The sequence below is a fragment of the Vulpes lagopus genome, chromosome 13 (assembly GCF_018345385.1).
Source record: "Vulpes lagopus strain Blue_001 chromosome 13, ASM1834538v1, whole genome shotgun sequence".
NCBI lineage: Eukaryota > Metazoa > Chordata > Mammalia > Carnivora > Canidae > Vulpes > Vulpes lagopus.
Window position 1 is genome coordinate 43,198,628 of NC_054836.1, and position 16,764 is coordinate 43,215,391.

A 16,764-nucleotide genomic window follows, 5' to 3' on the forward strand; every position below is an offset into this window, starting at 1 on the left:
TCCTGTGCTCTGAGTTTTTCAGTTTTATCATATGTATGTATGGCTAAACAACAGATTGTTTGGTTTTACTTGTTTCTGAACTTTTACATTAATCATTATGCATTTTCTTAATCAGTGGACACCTAAAGTGAGATCAGTTTCGTGTGGGGATCTGAGAAACTATTCCTCAGGTCCAAGGGCATCCTAATTGCCTATGCACCCCAATTTAAGGGCATGGTGAATGAGGGATGATGTGTCCCCATGACCACTGCTAGGCAGCGTCATCTGTGATATGGCAGATGCATATTTAATGACACGGAGAAGTGTTCACCCTGAGTTATAAGAGGTAAAAAAGCAGGTTAAAAAATTGTGGACATGGGATCATCCCAGTTTTGTGAAAAAACAACAACAACAACAAAAAAAACATGAGGCTCTATAGATCGGTAAACTCCTGGGGGATATAAACATCATAAAAATTCCCAGGTTGTGGAATAGTGAACACTTACTGTCTTCTTCGATTTTTAAAAAAATTTTTTCCAAAGTACATCAATGTAATGTGTCCCATTTGCAAACAGATGAATGATATTATAAGTTAAGCAGGGGAGGCCTTATATTTGGGGAAGTTGAGGAGGGGAGGGTGGGGTGCCATCCTGCCAGGGGTCACAGGGAAGCCGAGGGTCTGTGCCATGCGCTGGAGGGCAAGGCAGGAAGGTGATGGGTCTGCTGATAAACCAGTACTGCCTCTGAGAGCAGAGGACTCTGGTGAAGGAAAGGCTGGGACCCTCTTGAAATGGGAGGGCTCCCATTTCCTGGCTCATGGGTGACATGGCCCATGCTGGGTGTTTCCATGATCTCTTTTTTTTTTTTTTAATTTTTTATGATGGTCACAGAGAGAGAGAGAGAGAGGCAGAGACACAGGCAGAGGGAGAAGCAGGCTCCATGCACTGGGAGCCCAACGTGGGATTCGATCCCGGGTCTCCAGGATTGCGCCCTGGGCCAAAGGCAGGCGCCAAACCACTGCGCCACCCAGGGATCCCTCCATGATCTCTTATTCGAACTCCACAGTAAGCCTCTGAGACCAGTTTCTGACAGAGGAGGAAACTGAGGCTTGGGTGGTCTCATGGGCCTGAATTGTGTCCCCCTAAATCCATCTGTCCTAACCCTCAATACCTCAGGCTGTGACCTTATACCTAATTACCTGAGATAGGTAATGAAATTAAAATGAGGACATGAGCGCCAGCCCTCATCCAGTGTGACCACAGTCCACGTAAGAAAGGAGCCTAGGGGGCAGCCCAGGTGGCTCAGCAGTTTAGTGCCATCTTCAGCCCAGGGCCTGATCCTGGAGACCCAGAATTGAGTCCCGCATCGGGCTCCCTGCAGGCAGCCTGCTTCTCCCTCTGCCTGTGTCTCTGCCTCTCTCTCTCTCTCTATCTCATGAATAAATAAATAAAAATCTTAAAAATAGAAAAGAGAAAACAGAGGGAAGACACGGGGAGAAGGCAGGCGGCCATCCACAAGCCAAGGAGAGAGGCCTCAGAAGAAACCAACTCTGCTGACTCCTTGATCTTGTATTTGTAGCCTCCAGGACTGTGAGAAAATACATTTCTGTGGTGTAAGCCACCTAGTCTGTGGTGCATTGCAGCAGCCCCCAGCTAACTCAGGAGGCCTAGGTGACCCATCAGGGCCACACTGCTTCGAGGTGGAGGAGGTAAGACCCGGGCTTGAGTCTGTCTGACCCCAGCACCTGAACTCCAGACCACTCCACTGTCAGGAAGGCAGGCAACAAGACTTGCCGGGGTCAGGCTGCATTTGGTGCTGGATCCCACCGCTGGAAGCACCCTTGCCTCCTTGTGGCCTTGGCAGCAGCTTCAAATGTGGAGCCCCCCCCCCCCCACCACCACCTTGCAAGTCCTTACCAGGAGGCGACACCTGTAGTCACGGCAACTGGAGAGTGCCGGGAGAGTGCGGTCTACACCTTCTGGCTTGCTCAAGTTTCTAAGCAGGCCGGGCACCCCCTCCTTGGGCTCTAAAACACCAGCCCAGCCAGCTGCCTTTAGATGCAGGGAGCTGGGAGCTGAGGGCTGGAGGAGGACTTCCAGGCAAGTCCTTCATCATTGGTGAAGGGCCTGTGCCCCAAATGGAGAAGGGGCCAGCCCAACGACAGAGAGGAGAGCCAGGACGGGAGGCCAGTCACTATCCACCACCCCAGAGCTTGGGCTGGTCCAGGAGAGCTGCCTCCTTCCTCCTGGCCCTGAGGCCCACCCTCATCTCCTGGGGCCAGCCACCAGGTGGTGGCGGTGGACTTGCATACCTGAGAGGTTGGTGACGGTGGTGACCACACGGCAGTACTGCTCCAGCAGTGCCCACTGAGGCTGATGTATCTGCGCCTGGCTCGGCCCAGCAGCCTAGAAGATAGGAAGGACGAGGGTCAGAGGTCAGGCCCTGGCCAGCCACTGACAGCACCTGTCTGCTCCCCCCACCCTGTTCCATCACTCATCCCTTACCTGCCTTACCTCCCTTACCTCCCTCACCTCTATTGTATAGAAAGGAGAAACTGAGGAGGGAAATGCCTGGCCACGCAGCAGGATGGCAGCCTGGCCAAGCCTGGAACCCTGACCAGGCCTTAGGAGTGGTCCAGTGCAGTTTGACCTCCAAGACAGGAATCTGTGCTGCCCATCCCCTGGTCCCCAAAGCTGTCCTCCTCAGGATGAGATGTGCTCGGTTGTCCTTCTGTCGGCAAAGTCAGGTGGGTGTCCACTAGCTGTTTGTTTCCCTAACAGATATTTGTAGAATGCCTACTATGTGTCTGGCCCTGGTTGGGAGACCCACTGGGTATCCTTGGGGTGGTCCCAGCAAGGGAGGGATCTCCTAAACTCAGAAGGCAAGGAAGGGAGGGGAGGAGCGCAGACAATGTAACTCTGTTTCCCTGTTACACAGGTAAATGGGCAGTTGCAACAGAGGAAGTCTCCACATGGGAGAGATACCTCACCTGGACTTGGAAAGACAGGGTAGGCTTCCTGGAAGAGGTGGCACTTTGGGGCCAAGCAGAAGAATCAGTAGGGAAAAAGGAAGGGATCACTGTGCCAATGTGGGCACTCACGGGGGAACAGACATGGTTGTGGCAGCCATGGCAATTCCATCTAAAAAATTAAAGACCATCCAGGATGCCATAACCTGAAAAAACCATAAAAACAGGTGCTGGCTATAGAGGAATATAACAAATGTGGTTTTGTCCCTGAGGGATCATCTTCTAGTGGGAAAGATGGATGGGTGACCACGTTGTTACAGCATCAACAATTTGCCGCTGCGGAAAGGAGTAGCATCTTGAAGGAGGACATGCTGATGTGGGCTTTGAAGATTGAGTAGGAGTTTGCCTAGCTGATGAGGCTGGTGCCAGGAAGAGCATCCTAAGTAGAGAGCATAGCGTATGCAAAGGCAGAGAGACTGGGGAATGCATGGTGTGAGATGGAATGAGGGCATGGCACTCTAGAATTCTAACTCTTGTCCCCCGTTCCTCCCAAGGCCACCATGTTTCCTGCTCTGTGGCCAGTACGCATGTCTGAGTGCACTTGTGTGCTTGTGCATGTATAAGTGTGTATGCAAATGACTCTTGTGCCTCTCCCAACCCTGACATTCCTGATTCCAGGATTCTAGAAGGCACCACCAACTAGTGGGCAGCCCCTCCCCTCTCCCTTGTCCATCACAGGTTCCCTCCAGGGTAGCTGGGTCAATGTTTGCCCCAGAAGATCCCCAGGGCTAGAGCCCCACAGGCCTCCAACATCACCTTCCCCACATCTGGCTCAGTCCATTTACTGTGCTGGGGCTGGAGGCTGCTCATTCAGCCTCCGCATGCTGGCCTGGAGCTCCTAATAACGGACCCCACCTGGCCAGACGGGCAGACGCTGCCTGTGGCTCCTCGGAGGGCTTAGGGCAGCAGGGGCACCGTTCCTAGGACCAGCTGGCTCGCTCTCCCACGAGGCTGGGTACAGAGAGAGGTGCTGGGGAGCAGAGGCGTGTGTCGTGTGGGTGCTTGGTGTGTGTGTAAGTTGTATGTGAGGTGTGTGCTTGTGTAGCACGTGTGGTTGTGTGAGTAGTATAGGTATAGTGTACCCTGTGTGTGTGTGTAAGGTGTAGGGGGATATGTATTATGCAGGTGTGGCATGTGTGACTGTGTGAATAGTGTGTGTGTGTGTGTGTGTGTGTGTGTGTGTGTGTATGAATAAAGGGCTCCCATGAGCTCTGGGCCCTTGGCCAGCATGACAGACAGACACTATGGGCCGTGGTCTTGCTGTTCACCTATCTGGGGGCTCCTGGGAGCTCCTCAGCTTCAGCTTCTTGGGCATTAGGAAGAGGAGAGGACACTCTTTAGGGACTTCCAAGAAGAATTCCGAGGCCAACCCTCAGCTGGGTGTGAGGAGTGTGGGCCCTAGGCCTGACCCATTGCACACTTCCCTTCCCTCTTCTTGCCCCTTCTTGAGGCAGCTAATACTGCCCTCCCCAGGGGGACAAAAGTTCCAGCAAGTCAGCATCATCTGGGGGGCACGGCAGAGGCAATGCTCAACCCAGAGGCACAGGGTGTGGCCGGCGGACCCCATCCATTCAGGTGGCCCTCGGCCTGGTAGATGCAAGCTCCCTCTCTCAAAGCCTCCAGCTGCCACATGGCAGCCCCATGGCTCATGTTCATCCTTGGGTGGGCAGTCCAAGGATGAGAACCCACAGAGGGAGGGGGGTCATTCTCCGCCAGGACTCAGGCATCCCGGGGCTGTCCCTGCATCAGACACCCCGGGCTGAGGCTGTGGCCGAGGCTCCTTGCTAAGCAGGGTACTGGGGCGTGGATCGCTGTGCTCAGCCTTGATGTGTCCTGGCCAGCCCTGGGCGGCTCGGGCACACCCGTCAGAGGAGGTTTGGGCATACTGTGCAGATCTGGGCTCCATCTTCTGTAACTTCTCCACTGGCCCAAGAAGCTGGCACAGTAAAGATGTTCATTCTCTTCAAGGGGCTGGTTGGGTGGACTTGACTCTGTTCAAACCCACAACACAGCCTGGAGGTGCCTATCTGGGGCAGAGTTGCCGCTGCTGCTGCTGGTGCTGGGTGGGCAGGGAGGAGGAAGAAGAGGCTGGGCTCTGAAAGCACACAGTGGGCCAAAGGAAAGCAGAGACACGGCCCTGAACAGTCACACCCCAAGGCCTAGACCACGAGCTCTCAGAGCCAGTAGACGATAAATGTCCCCATGTTTGGGGCCATAGCATGCTGCTTGCTAGCTCTGTGGCCTTGGCCAAGTGACTTAACTTCTCTGAGCCTCGCTCCCCTCATGTTTAAGATGCAGATAGTACAAACCCCATAAGGTCTTGGAGCACCTGAAACAAGTTACTGTAGGTCAGGAGCCTGGCAAGTAGAAGGCATGTGTCAAATGGTGACCTCCGTCAAGGACTTTTGGAGGGGTCCCATAGGGAACTCAGAGATGGAGGTGGGGTTCAAGCCTCATTGTGGGGAGCCCCAAGGCCCAACTCAAATCCTTCTCCTCCAGAAAAGCTTCCTAGAACCCCATGTTCCCCCTTCCCCAACTCTCTAGCCAGCACAGATGCCCCTTAGCCCTCGGCACCCCTCCCAGCACTGCGCACCTTAGGATGCAGCCTGACGCCCCCTCATGGGGCGCACGGGTCAGCAGTGCCCGGTGCATGCTGGGTGAGGAGACTGAGTGCTCCATGGAGGGCTGGGTGCTGGAGCTCAGTCTAAAAGGACGGAAGCTGTGTTCAAGGTAGGGGGAAGGATAAGAAGAGCAGAAAGAGGTTCCTGGGGCAGGAGCTGAGCAAACAAAGGCTGGGAGGCAGGAAAACTCAGGGCCTGTTCAGGGGGCAGCCAGCTTCTGGTCTGAGGATGGCATTAACAGGGCAGAGGGCGGGGGGGCCGGGAGAGGCTCCTTTAATGCACAATCAGCGCTTACAATGTGCTAGACACAGCTCTAAGTGCTCTATTCAAGCCTCACAACAGCCTCTGGGGGGGCTGCGAATAACCTCATTTTATAGAAGAGGTAACCGAGGCCCAGAGAGGCAAAGTCACCTGCCAAGGGTGCATAGCAGCTAAGGGGCAGAGGCAGGACTGCACAGACAGTCTGGCAGGTTGTGTCTTGGTCAGAGACTCAGACGACTTGGTCCTGGGGGACGAAGTGAAGGCTGCGGTCCACAGATGCCGCGAGTCTCAGTCAGTCCCAAACAGGGTGTTGGGGGGGCTCGGGAGGCCACTGCAGTAAGGGGCTGCTCTCCCCAGGACAGTGGGGCCCGCAGGCAGAGAGCTGGGCCACAGGAGGGGAGGCAGACCCAGCCAGCTGGGCAGGGCTCTACAACTGATTCTGCGGCTCCCCTCGCCATTAATCTCTCTTCTGCAGGGGACCCCTTATGCTTCCGCACCCAACTCTTGGATGTCCTAGGGGCAGAGAGCCACCGCCACCCCTCACCTCTACCCAGGGAGACTCTAGGCCATCCACATCTGTCTGGTTCACATCTGGGTCCCCCATTCCTGGTCCAGAGCCTGGCACACAGCAGGTGCTCAATAAGTGCTTGTTGGCTGACTGGATGGATGGATGAGGCTACAGTCCCCTCAGCCAGGTGGAGCTGCACCCCTATCCCCAGGTTCTGGGCTCTTCCTGCTTGTCAGATTCCTTCTCTCTCAATTTTCACTGTGAGGCCAGCCCGGTTCCTGGTTCCAGCCTCCGCGTGCTGGGAATTGGAAGTCTTCACGTGAGAAAGGGCAGGGGAGAGGCCCTGGTGGGAGGAGGAGGCTGCAGGCCAGGGGCAGGATGCCAGCTGCCCTTCTACCTTCGGCCCTGTCCAGGCAGAAACTGTGCCCCACGGACCAGGCAGGCCCCAAAGGTGCCACCTCCCTGGAGCCAGGGTGTCGGCCCAGCCCTAGTGCTCCCTCTTGGTCTGGCTGCAAAGTTCCGTCTAAATTTAGCCCCTGGTCTAAGCCTAGGGGATTTACGGGACCACAGGTCCTGTGGCCAGGCCGCTGGTCACCAGAGGGGGATGGGGTGAGCTCCCTTCCTGCCTCCTCCCTCTCTACCCAAGGTCAGAGAGGACTCCTCCGGGAGGGGGAGGATTCCTCCCAATTCCTCCCCACTGGTTTCTAGACTAGATACTCAATTCTAACTTTTCAGGTGCTGGACTTCAAGTGAGGACCCCAAGGGCCCTAGCAGCTTCCCCTGGGTCCTCCCATCCTTGAGGGCTCCAGCAGGTGCCTCTTCCGAAGATGCCCACTCTCCCAACCACTTCTAACAGCCAACAACTCACCTGGAGAAACTTCTAGGCCCCTCCTTATCGTGTGCTCTTTCTTATCTCTGGCAGCCTGTGGCTCTCTCTTCTCCGTGCCTCCCCCTTGCCTGTGCCAAGCCCTGGGCCCTCTCACAGATGTCTGAGGATGGGGGAAGCACTGGAGGGGAGAGGCCCAGGAAAGGGGGGAGGGGCTTGCCAGCAAGAAGCCCTAGAACAGGTCACTAGGTCTAAAATTACCTCCTTAATTATCGATTCATCTAATGTCCAGTTGACCTAAAAGTCACTGCATTCTGATTTGTCGTGGTATTTACGTATCCCAATCAAATTTTTATAAAGGGAAGAAAATCTGGAGTCAGGCTGCTTGGTTTAAATCCTGACCCTGCCACTACCAGATGAGTGACCTTGGGCAAATGACCTCGCCTCAGCTTCCCAATCCACAAAATGGGTGTAATGATGGTCTTATCCTCTGGAGGTATTCTGAAGCTTAAAATAGACAATGCGCATCAGTGCGTAGAACAGTGCTGAGCATGCGGTAAACCCCATGTAGATGCTAAATAGAATAAACAAAATAAGCTTATTGAATAATTATCCTTCCCTCTGGTGGATCTGAAATGACATCCTAAAAAAATTAGAATTTTGAATAAAGTGATTTTTGACAAACTGGCGGGAGGACTCCTAATAATGGCTAAAATAAAATAAAGTAGAAAGTAACAGCTAAGAGGGTAGAGAATAGTTTTATAATTCGTAAAGTGCTATAAATTTAAGACTTATCATGAATACAAAAGCAAGTAAGCAATGTTCTCAAATTGGTTTTCTAAAAAGTACATAAACATCAACTAAGTGGCAAAAAACAGACTAAATTAGATGATTGGCTTAGCCAACTACTCAGAAAATAGTTGAATTTTTAGGAAAAGTCATTAGATGTATTAGCTTCTGGCACATGGCCCTGGAGCCCCCTGCCCACGAGCTGCAGACCCTGGGTGTGTGGGGAAGGGGTGCAGGACCTTGGCCTTGGTCTGGGGAGGGCTGTGCAGCAGGGAGGGACTTGCTGCAGGGAGGCTTCTGGAACCGGGGACTTCTCTGCTGCTGGGCCTTCTCCACAGATGGCCCCACAGGAGGGCGGGACCTGGAGCAAGAGGCCACAGAGGGGCTGTGCTGAGACCCTGGAGGCGGGGTGACAGTATTTGTTACCTAAAGGTCCCAAAGGCTGGACTCCACCAAGAGGGGCTGATAGAGTCGTGGGGTCCTCACAGAGGGGAAGGTAAGTAGCTCACAAGGTTAGACTGGGGAGGTTTAGAATCCAGGGGCCATGTTACTTAGCCTCACCCAACGTGTTGCCTCTTGCAAAGAGCTGCTCATCTCCCACCCTTAGCCCAGCGCCTAGTGCACGAGACAGGCTTCATGATTCCATGCTGCCTCCTGAAAACCACTCCCCAAAGGCCTTGGAGGACAACAGGGAGCACCAAGGTCAAAGCTCAGCTCCCCCAGGCTCTTGCAGTGCGGGCGGGGTCAGGGTGTCCTCCCCATAAATCACTAGCTGGAATCCCATAATGGCAAATCAGGGCAGGCCTCTCCCCTACCCAGGAAGCTCCCAGAGCTCCCCGTGCTTTTGGGACAGAAATCTGATCCCCTGGGGTCCACCAGAGCCCCCAAAGCTTGGCACCATGTCTTCTCAGGGTTGGGGCTTGTCCTGGGCCTTCCCCCACTGCTTGCTCTCCCCGCGGCTCCCCTCCAGGGCCGCCCTGTCCTTACCCCTGCTGTCCTATCCACCTCCCAGCAGAATTTTTCAGAACCTGCACATACTTTTCTCAGTTCCAGACACCAGAGTTTGTAAATGCATGTTCAATGCTTCACCATTATTTTCTTCCTGCAGGGCCTCCTCCTAGGCCATCAACTCTATAGGGCAGGAGCCATGGGCCAGTGTTTTCCCCCTTAGGTCCCTACTGCTTAACGGTCCTCCTTAAATGCCAGTTCAATCAGCAAGAGGGCTGGCAGCCAGGCCTTTCCTGCGGTGCCTGCCCTCCCCACCGCCTGCTCCGGTCCCATGTTCTCTTTTCACAGGGAGCAGAAATCTCGAGTAGTTGGATGAGGACCCAGAAATAAATGCCATTACCACAAGGAAGCCTGCACTTCAGGGCCAGAGAGATCACAGTTCAGATCCTCTCCGGGTGGTTACTTACAATCAGTCTTCAGTCTCAGGCTGGGCTCTCCTGGGGTAGGGTCTGGTGGGCTCTAAGGGGATGCAGACTGCTGCCTCTGAAGTTCCCGATTCTGACACCCCCGGAAGCCGAGGGACCCTCTCACAGGCCAACCCCACCCCCCAACTCGGCCTGGCTCTGGGGCAGCCACCAGAAGCCCTCACTAGCTCACCAGCTTATGCAGTTGGCATCATGGCCCCGGAAGGGACGGTTGGGGGCAACCCTGGGCCTAACATCTGGCTCCCTTGGAAGGCATGTGTCTTGAGAATGAGTGACAGGAGGCAGAGAGCTCAAAGCTCAGGGCTTTTGGGGCCGCAGGTGGTAGTGAACCCACTCCACAACCTCTACTCATCCCAAGTACAGCCTTCAATGTCATTAAAGGGTCGTGGCAGGTGTCAGGGTCTATAGGGGGCAGTGACCGCCCCCTCTTCCACCTGACTGGACCCTGGGGAGGGCAGCGGCCCCACTGCTGTCATGCTCTGTCTATAGTGCCTGGCACGAAAGCACAGCTGAAGGTACCGGCTGTTGACTGGGCCAGGCACAGTGCTGAGAGCTTTCCTTATATCATCTCAGCCATTGCTCATGACAGCTCTATCCGGTAACAAGCACTGATGTCACCTTCATTTTACTGACAAGAAAACCGAGGATCAGAAAATGTGAGTGAGATATGTCCGAGGTCACGTGACAAGTAGCAAAGCAGGGATTTGAGTCAGGTGTGCCGGCAAAGCCACTTTGCCACACTCAGTGGATGCTCACTGTCTATCTGTTGAATGAGTGTTAAATGAGTCGTCTGCGTTTACACAAGCACGTTGAGGCCCAGGAAAGGGTCCCAGAGGCTGGTGTGTGGTAGCGTCGGGACAAGACCAAGTTGCCTGGCTTCTAGCCTGGTTCTTCTCCCCTGAATTGTGCGGCCTCTGGCCCCTCTTGCCTCTCTGAACCCTTCTAACATTGTCACACTTCATGAGAAGTGTGACCTGGAACAGATGTCCCTCCTTCTCTGAGCTTCGGGAAGATGGGGAGAGGGTTAGAGGTGGGTTCCTCCTGCACCTGTTTCCGGGAACCATTCCCTCCCAGCCTCACCCCCACTTTGTCAGCTTTTTCTATATAGTCTCCATCCATCCTGCACCCGGGCATCCACCTGCACATCTTGACTCTAGCCATAGGGCGGGGGTGGGGGCCTGCCCACAGTTTCTGGAACCCCTGAGCTAGGCTGGTCCTCCCTGGGCCTCCTCCCTCCCATTGCTCGATTGGAACTGGGATTGCCGGGTTTAAGGCACTGAGAGGAAGGTAGCACCAGGGTGGTAGATGATGGGGTGGGGGGGTCTGTCTCTAGTGTTCCCTTTTGGGGGTGAGACGAGGGAGGGTGTGATGGGGAGATGGAGAGGGGTCCACGGGGGAGGGGACCAAGCGGACAGGGGATAGGGAATTTCTGGAGCTGAGGAGGGGCGGGTCCTAGACGCTCGCTGGGGACTGGGGATTCGGTCACAAGGCTGCGCTCAGCCCTAAGGGGCTCCGGGTCCCATCCTAGCTGGTGTCAGGTTCCTGTCCCCTCTCCTGCCTCCCTCATCCGACAGGAGCTCCATCCCACACGCGGATCCCCGACCTCAACGCGGCCACCAAGTCCCGAGATGTCGCTCACCCAGCTCCTAACCCAGCCCTGGGACCCGCCTCCCCGAGCTCCCGGCTGGGGGGGGGGCGCCCCACACCGACCCCCACGGCCCGCACTTACCCTGAGCAGCGGCGGAAGGAGGCAGAGCAAGCAGAGGACCGGGGGCGCGGCGTGGAGGAGGCACGCGGGACCCGCGGGACCCCCCATGCCCGGCGGCCGGGAAGGCGCGCCCCCTGCGCCCCCCCTGCGCCCCCACTGCGCCCCCTGCGCACCCCCTGCGCCCCCCTGCGCTCCCTTCCCCCCCACGGCGCGCAGGGGCCCTCGGTGCGCACCCCGCAGCCCAGGTGAGGCGCGCCGGCCCTTGTCCCCGCGCCCCGGCCCGAGGCGTGACCCCGCCCCGAGCCCGCCCCTCCAGGTTATTTATAGCAGGTGCTGGGCCTTGGCGGCGGGGCAGCCTCTGGGTCCACCTGCAGACCTGGGGTTAATGCCTTTTATCAGCCCCCTCCTCCTTCTTCCTTCTTTCTTCTTTCTTTTCTTCTCCTCCTCCTCCTCCTCCTTCTTCTTCTCCTTCTTCTTCTCCTTCTCCTTCTTCTCCTTCTCCTTCTTCTCTATCTTCTTCTCCTTCTTTCTCCTCCTTCTCCTTCTCCTCCTCCTTCTTCTCCTTCTTCTCCTTCTCCTCCTCCCTCTTCTCCTTCTACTCCTTCTTCTTCTCCTTCCCTTTCTCCTTCTCCTTCTCCTCCTCCTTCTTCTCCTTCTTCTCAGTCTGTAGCTCCCCAACTTGGAAAGTGAGGGACGGAGAAAGGGAGGAGGGGGCCCCGGGGCCAGCCCACATTGCAGGGTGGCTTAGGTGGGTCTGTCCTGGGCCTGAAGGCATCTTCTGATTGTCTGTGGAGTTGTGCCAGGCTCCAGGGGCTAGTGGGATGATTGAAATTCGAGTCTGGAGTCTGGATTAAATCATAGCACTGTTATCAGTGTTGAACTTCCTGATTTTGGTAACCCCACAGTGGGTAAAAGAATATCCTTGCTTTCTGCAAGTAAGCATCTAGGGATAAATGGCAAATTGTTTCTAACTTATGTTCATATAGTTCAGAAATACACACAGAGCAATAAAGCAATGTGTAAATTATTGGTGAATGTAGGCAATAGTCTGTGGTATACGTCTGATTGGTCTTTTTTTTAAAGATTTTATTTATTATTCATGACACACACACACACACACACACATACACACAGAGGCAGAGACAGGCAGAGGGAGAAGCAGGCTCCATGCAGGGAACTGAGTGGGACTCGATCCCGGGTCTCCAGGATCACACCCTGGGCTGAAGGTGGCACTAAACCGCTGAACCACCCCGGGGCCCCTATATGTGATCATTCTTCTGCCTTTTCTGTAAATGTGAAATAAAATGCTAAATTAAAAAAAAAACAACAACGATGACAACAAATGCATGGTGGCCAGTCCCTCCACCCCTAGGGATTTTGATTATAGGTTGGACACCTCAGACATTGGTATGATTCAGTAAATTGCTCAAGGATCCTGATGTCAGGCAGGGCTGAGGGACATTGGCCTTGGGTGGGAACAGGTCCTGCCTGGAGCTGGGTCAGGGCTTAAGAGGTGAGGCCTGGAAGCTTCCGCAGCAGTCCTTGGAACTGTTCTAAATGTGGGCCTGCTGTAGGGAATTTAAAAGCTTTAAGCAGCCATTCCAGCATCTTAGAATGTGAGGGGAAAGCATTTGAGGAATGTAATTAGTGGGGCATTTAGCTTTTCCTGGAGGTTGCAGACAAGGTAGTTACAGGCCCTGGAGAACACAGCCTGAGTTCATGAAACTTAGGTACTCTGTGTTCATTCTGGTCTCTTTGCCTGGGACCCTTTTCAGTACCTCTGATCCTCCTCCCCTCTACCCACTTCCTGGGGCAACCTGACCTGACTCTGCCAGCCCTGGAGTCTGACCTTCCCCTGAAATCTCACAGGCCAGAGTCAGCCCTGGGCTCTTCTTCAATGTGGACTGGTCTCTAAGTGCTCCTGGGGCAGTTGAGGCTGGCTTCCACCAGCTTGGGGAGGAGGCAGGGATCCCTTCCTGTGGATCCCCCCCATCTCCCCTCCTTTGTTTATTTCTTCCCTCCTCTCTCCTCTGTTGAACAGAGCCTAGCCCCAGGGGTGGTGGGGCATCTTTTTGGTAGAAACTGAGGAAGAAAAAAAAAAAAAAAAAAGAAACTGAGGAAGAGTTGACCAGATCTCCCCATTCACTTGAAGGTGAGACAGGGTGGAAATCCCATTCCAAGTCTTGCAATAGGATGTAGCTTTGCTGGATATAGTCGGATGGGTTTGGTCAGAGAGGGCTCTTGGCAGATGATTGCTTGGCGGGACTTGGAAAGGTGGGCAGACTCAGAAAGATTGCTGATGGGTTGGCATGGGGCCCACCAGCGCTCTTCAGCACACGTCACTGGGCATCTCCATGGCCAGCCTCACAACGGTCCCGTCAATGCAGAGCAGAGGCTCTGACCTCAAGGCCAACCTCGCAGCCTGGGGAGTGTGGGGAGTCTGCCAGGAGAGGGAAAGGATGTGGAGTCCGTGAGGTCTGGGCAGAAGTAACTGTGATGGGAGCTGAAGGATGGTACAAGGTGTGGGGCAGCTCAAGGAGTGACAAAGGGAACTTTAGGGGAAAGTGCTGTGGAAGCTCTTTGAGTGATTTAAACCAAAAGAGAAGGGCAGACCTTTACTCCAGATGCAGGAGTCGAGGTGAGCAAAAGCAAGGAGCTGGCCCAGTGCAGGCGGGCTGGGCTGGGGGCCTGGTGGGGTGGGCACAGTGCAGGGCCAGCGCATGGGGGACAGCCTGCGAGGAAGCCAGATCCACTCTGGTTCCGGGAGGGTCTGCAGAGCAGACACATAGGCGCTCATCGGCATTCCTCCCTGGCAGGACATTCCTTGTGCTTCTAGACCAATCCCCTGCTCCGACTTGGAGTGCTCTTGGGAAAACTAGAACTGTGTTTTGTATGGAGTGGGGATCCCCAGGTACCCAGGAGTTTATACCCACCAACCCTCAAAGGCATGCTTAGTCAATGACTGGCTGGTGCTCCTTTGGCTGGAGGCGGATGAACTCTAGGTGTAAATAACCCTAGAAGCTTCTGTGGGTGCTGGGGAGCCTGGGACTCGACCTGGCATCTCACTGCCGTGGGACTGACTTGTCTTCTCTGTCCTGCTTTGTCCCATCTCTTCCCAGTCTCTCCTGGGAGTACTTCCCATGAGTCCTCCCTGTGTAGGAATCGTCATCTCACCCCTGGGTACTGAAGGGAGCCTGGAAGGTCACGGACGTCTGAACTTGACCTCTCTAAATGTAGTGGGTTAAAAACAAACAAAACCCTTGAGCCTCTGCGCTGTCCAGAAGCTTCCGGAGGCTGTGCTGGTGGAGAAAGCCTGCCCACAACGGAGATCTGGGCAAGCTAATACAAAACGGTCTTTTGGGAGCTTTGTATTCTTCAGGGCAGGCTCCAGGGTAGAGGAGCCTTTTTATTTTTGAAATGCCTTCAAGGCTTTTTTTGATTATGAAAGACGAATGCAGGTAGTCTGGAAGGAAGATGGGTGGTTTGCTCTGTAAAGTCAAACAGTGGAAATTCCTCGATTTAGCTTGGCATCCAAGATGGAGAAGGATCTGGGCTAGGGATTCTCCTAGGGACTCAGAGAGAAAAGAGGGGACAAGGACTGTGGGGCTGACCACGTCTGTCCAAGGGCGATGGGCAGGAAGGGCCTCCCCGAGGTGTGAATGGTCAGCAAACATTAGTAACCGGGGCTGTGATGAGCCCCCCGATTCCCCATCTTCAGAAGAAGGGCACTGTGCACACCAGCGTGTGTCATGTGGCTTGGGCATGAGGAGGGGGTGCTGCGCTGTGTGAGGGTAAAGGGTTGGAGAGAGGTCAGCAGCCGCAGGAAGTTGGATGCTTGAGCTAGCTCCAGGGGTCTCTCTGTCACTTACTACCCTAGGAATTCCAACCAACACAGAAAGGGTCAGACATTGAACAGGAGTAGAATTCAGAGTAAAATGTAACCAGGGAAATATGTGGCAACCACAGCTGTTGAAGGGAGTCCAGACTTTCTGTAAGCCTGACGGGCTGGGGGCAGTCAAGTCATTGTGTGCAGCTATGAAAAGAAAGGGTGACTTTGGAGGATTAGCGTTTATTTATTTTATTTTATTTTATTTTATTTTATTTTATTTTATTTTATTTTATTTTATTTTATTTTATTTTATTTTATTTTATTTTATTTTATTTTTAAAGATCTTATTTATTTATTCATGAGAGACACAGAGAATGGCAGAGACATGGGCAGAAGCAGGCTCCATGCAGGGAGCCTGACACGGGACTCGATCCTGGGACTCCAGGATCATGCTCTGGGTCAAAGGCAGGCACCAAAGTGCTGAGTCACCCAGGACTGGCATTTTTTAGAGGGACTTGGGTTGAGCAGGGGAGGGACAGGGTTGGGTCTGTGTTCTAGAAGGCTTGCTTGAGAAGCTAGGTGGTCTTGGTTTGGGGACAGCAAGCCTGGAGCTAAGGAGAGAGCAGAGCAAGGGGTTCAGGAGTCCAGGCAAGGGGCAAGATGGGACCTCAGGCCAGAGTGGGGCCTGTGGGGAAGGCAGGGCCTGTGCCTCGGAGCAGGCATTAGCTGGACTTCTGTCCTGCATTTAGGGGTCCCTACACTGAACCCTCTCTTGCCTGGGACTGAGTCTGCTCAGACCAGGCGCCATAGCAGATGACGGGGTGCTCCCCTCACCCCTACCTTAGGGCCAGATGACATCTTATCCCTCAGGCTTATGATGCTCTTTATTTGAGCTGTGGTCACCCCAATTTAACCTCAGACTGCAGAGTATGCTTTTGCAATGCAATTTCAGAATATAATTTTATAGCATCAGTGAAAGAACAGGCATCGATTTTGCTCATTTTTTATTTTCATTCTTTTCTGTGGGTTCTGTGGGATATCAGTTTGGTTTCTCTCTCTCTCTGTCTCTGTCTCTTGTTTTCCTCCTGAATCCTGCTTCGGGAAGGCCAGGTCCAAGCATGAGCTACAATCAGCTATGTTGTCACTCGAGTCTAAAGAAAAACAAGTCATCATGTTGATTAGTAGGGATTAAGTCGGCTCTGGCAGTTTCTACCTGCCCATGAAGGAGCCTTGAACTCTGCGCCTGGAGAACAGCTGTAGGGCTAGCTTTTTCCGGAATAGTTCGGGTTCCCGTATCGAGTGGCACCGGGGGCCTGGCTCCTGCTTGTCATGTCTGTGGTTTCACAGTCCCCCGTCCCCTGGGCAGGCTCCTCCCAGGAGCGGGCACCATGGGCTGGGCTGGGCAGAAATGCTTGGACGGGATCCTGAGGGCAGTGCAGGACAGGCTGCTGCTGTCCCCTGGGTCCCACCTCTGCGCCAGTGTTTGCTGGGGGTCCTGTGATGCATCTCTTGCTCCCATCACCATTGCCCCTCAATTTGTCCACTGCAAACTGAAATCATAACACCTGCCATGGAGAGCTGTACCATTGTGAGGACTGGGTGGGAACTACCACTCCCTAGAAATGCGAGAGCTCATTATTGTCATTGTTTCTCCCGGTTCAAAGTCAGCAGACAGTGTGGGCCCACTGTGGGCAAGGCTCTGTGCAAAGGCATTACGACAGGTGCCCAAAATGCAGTCGATCCTGAACAAATGTTTGTAAAGTGAACAGGTGAATGGGGATG

The 16,764-nt window shown here is 54.2% G+C and overlaps 1 protein-coding gene across 4 annotated transcripts in view; it reads right to left on the reverse strand.

The window, feature by feature from the left end:
* CRHR2 (corticotropin releasing hormone receptor 2) overlaps positions 1-11,368 on the reverse strand; it is a 47,548-nt gene extending 36,180 nt beyond the window's left edge. For 3 of the 4 annotated variants that reach the window (XM_041727332.1, XM_041727331.1, XM_041727336.1), the window contains exons 1-2: positions 11,175-11,368; positions 2,291-2,384 (exon numbers count right to left, since the gene is read on the reverse strand). In XM_041727332.1, the coding sequence (XP_041583266.1) occupies positions 2,291-2,384; positions 11,175-11,261 (181 nt within the window). In that variant the 5' untranslated portion in view covers positions 11,262-11,368. The remainder of the gene's footprint in view (positions 1-2,290; positions 2,385-11,174) is intronic. The other variant, XM_041727333.1, reaches the window with a different exon arrangement.
* Between the last annotated feature and the right edge of the window lie 5,396 nt (positions 11,369-16,764).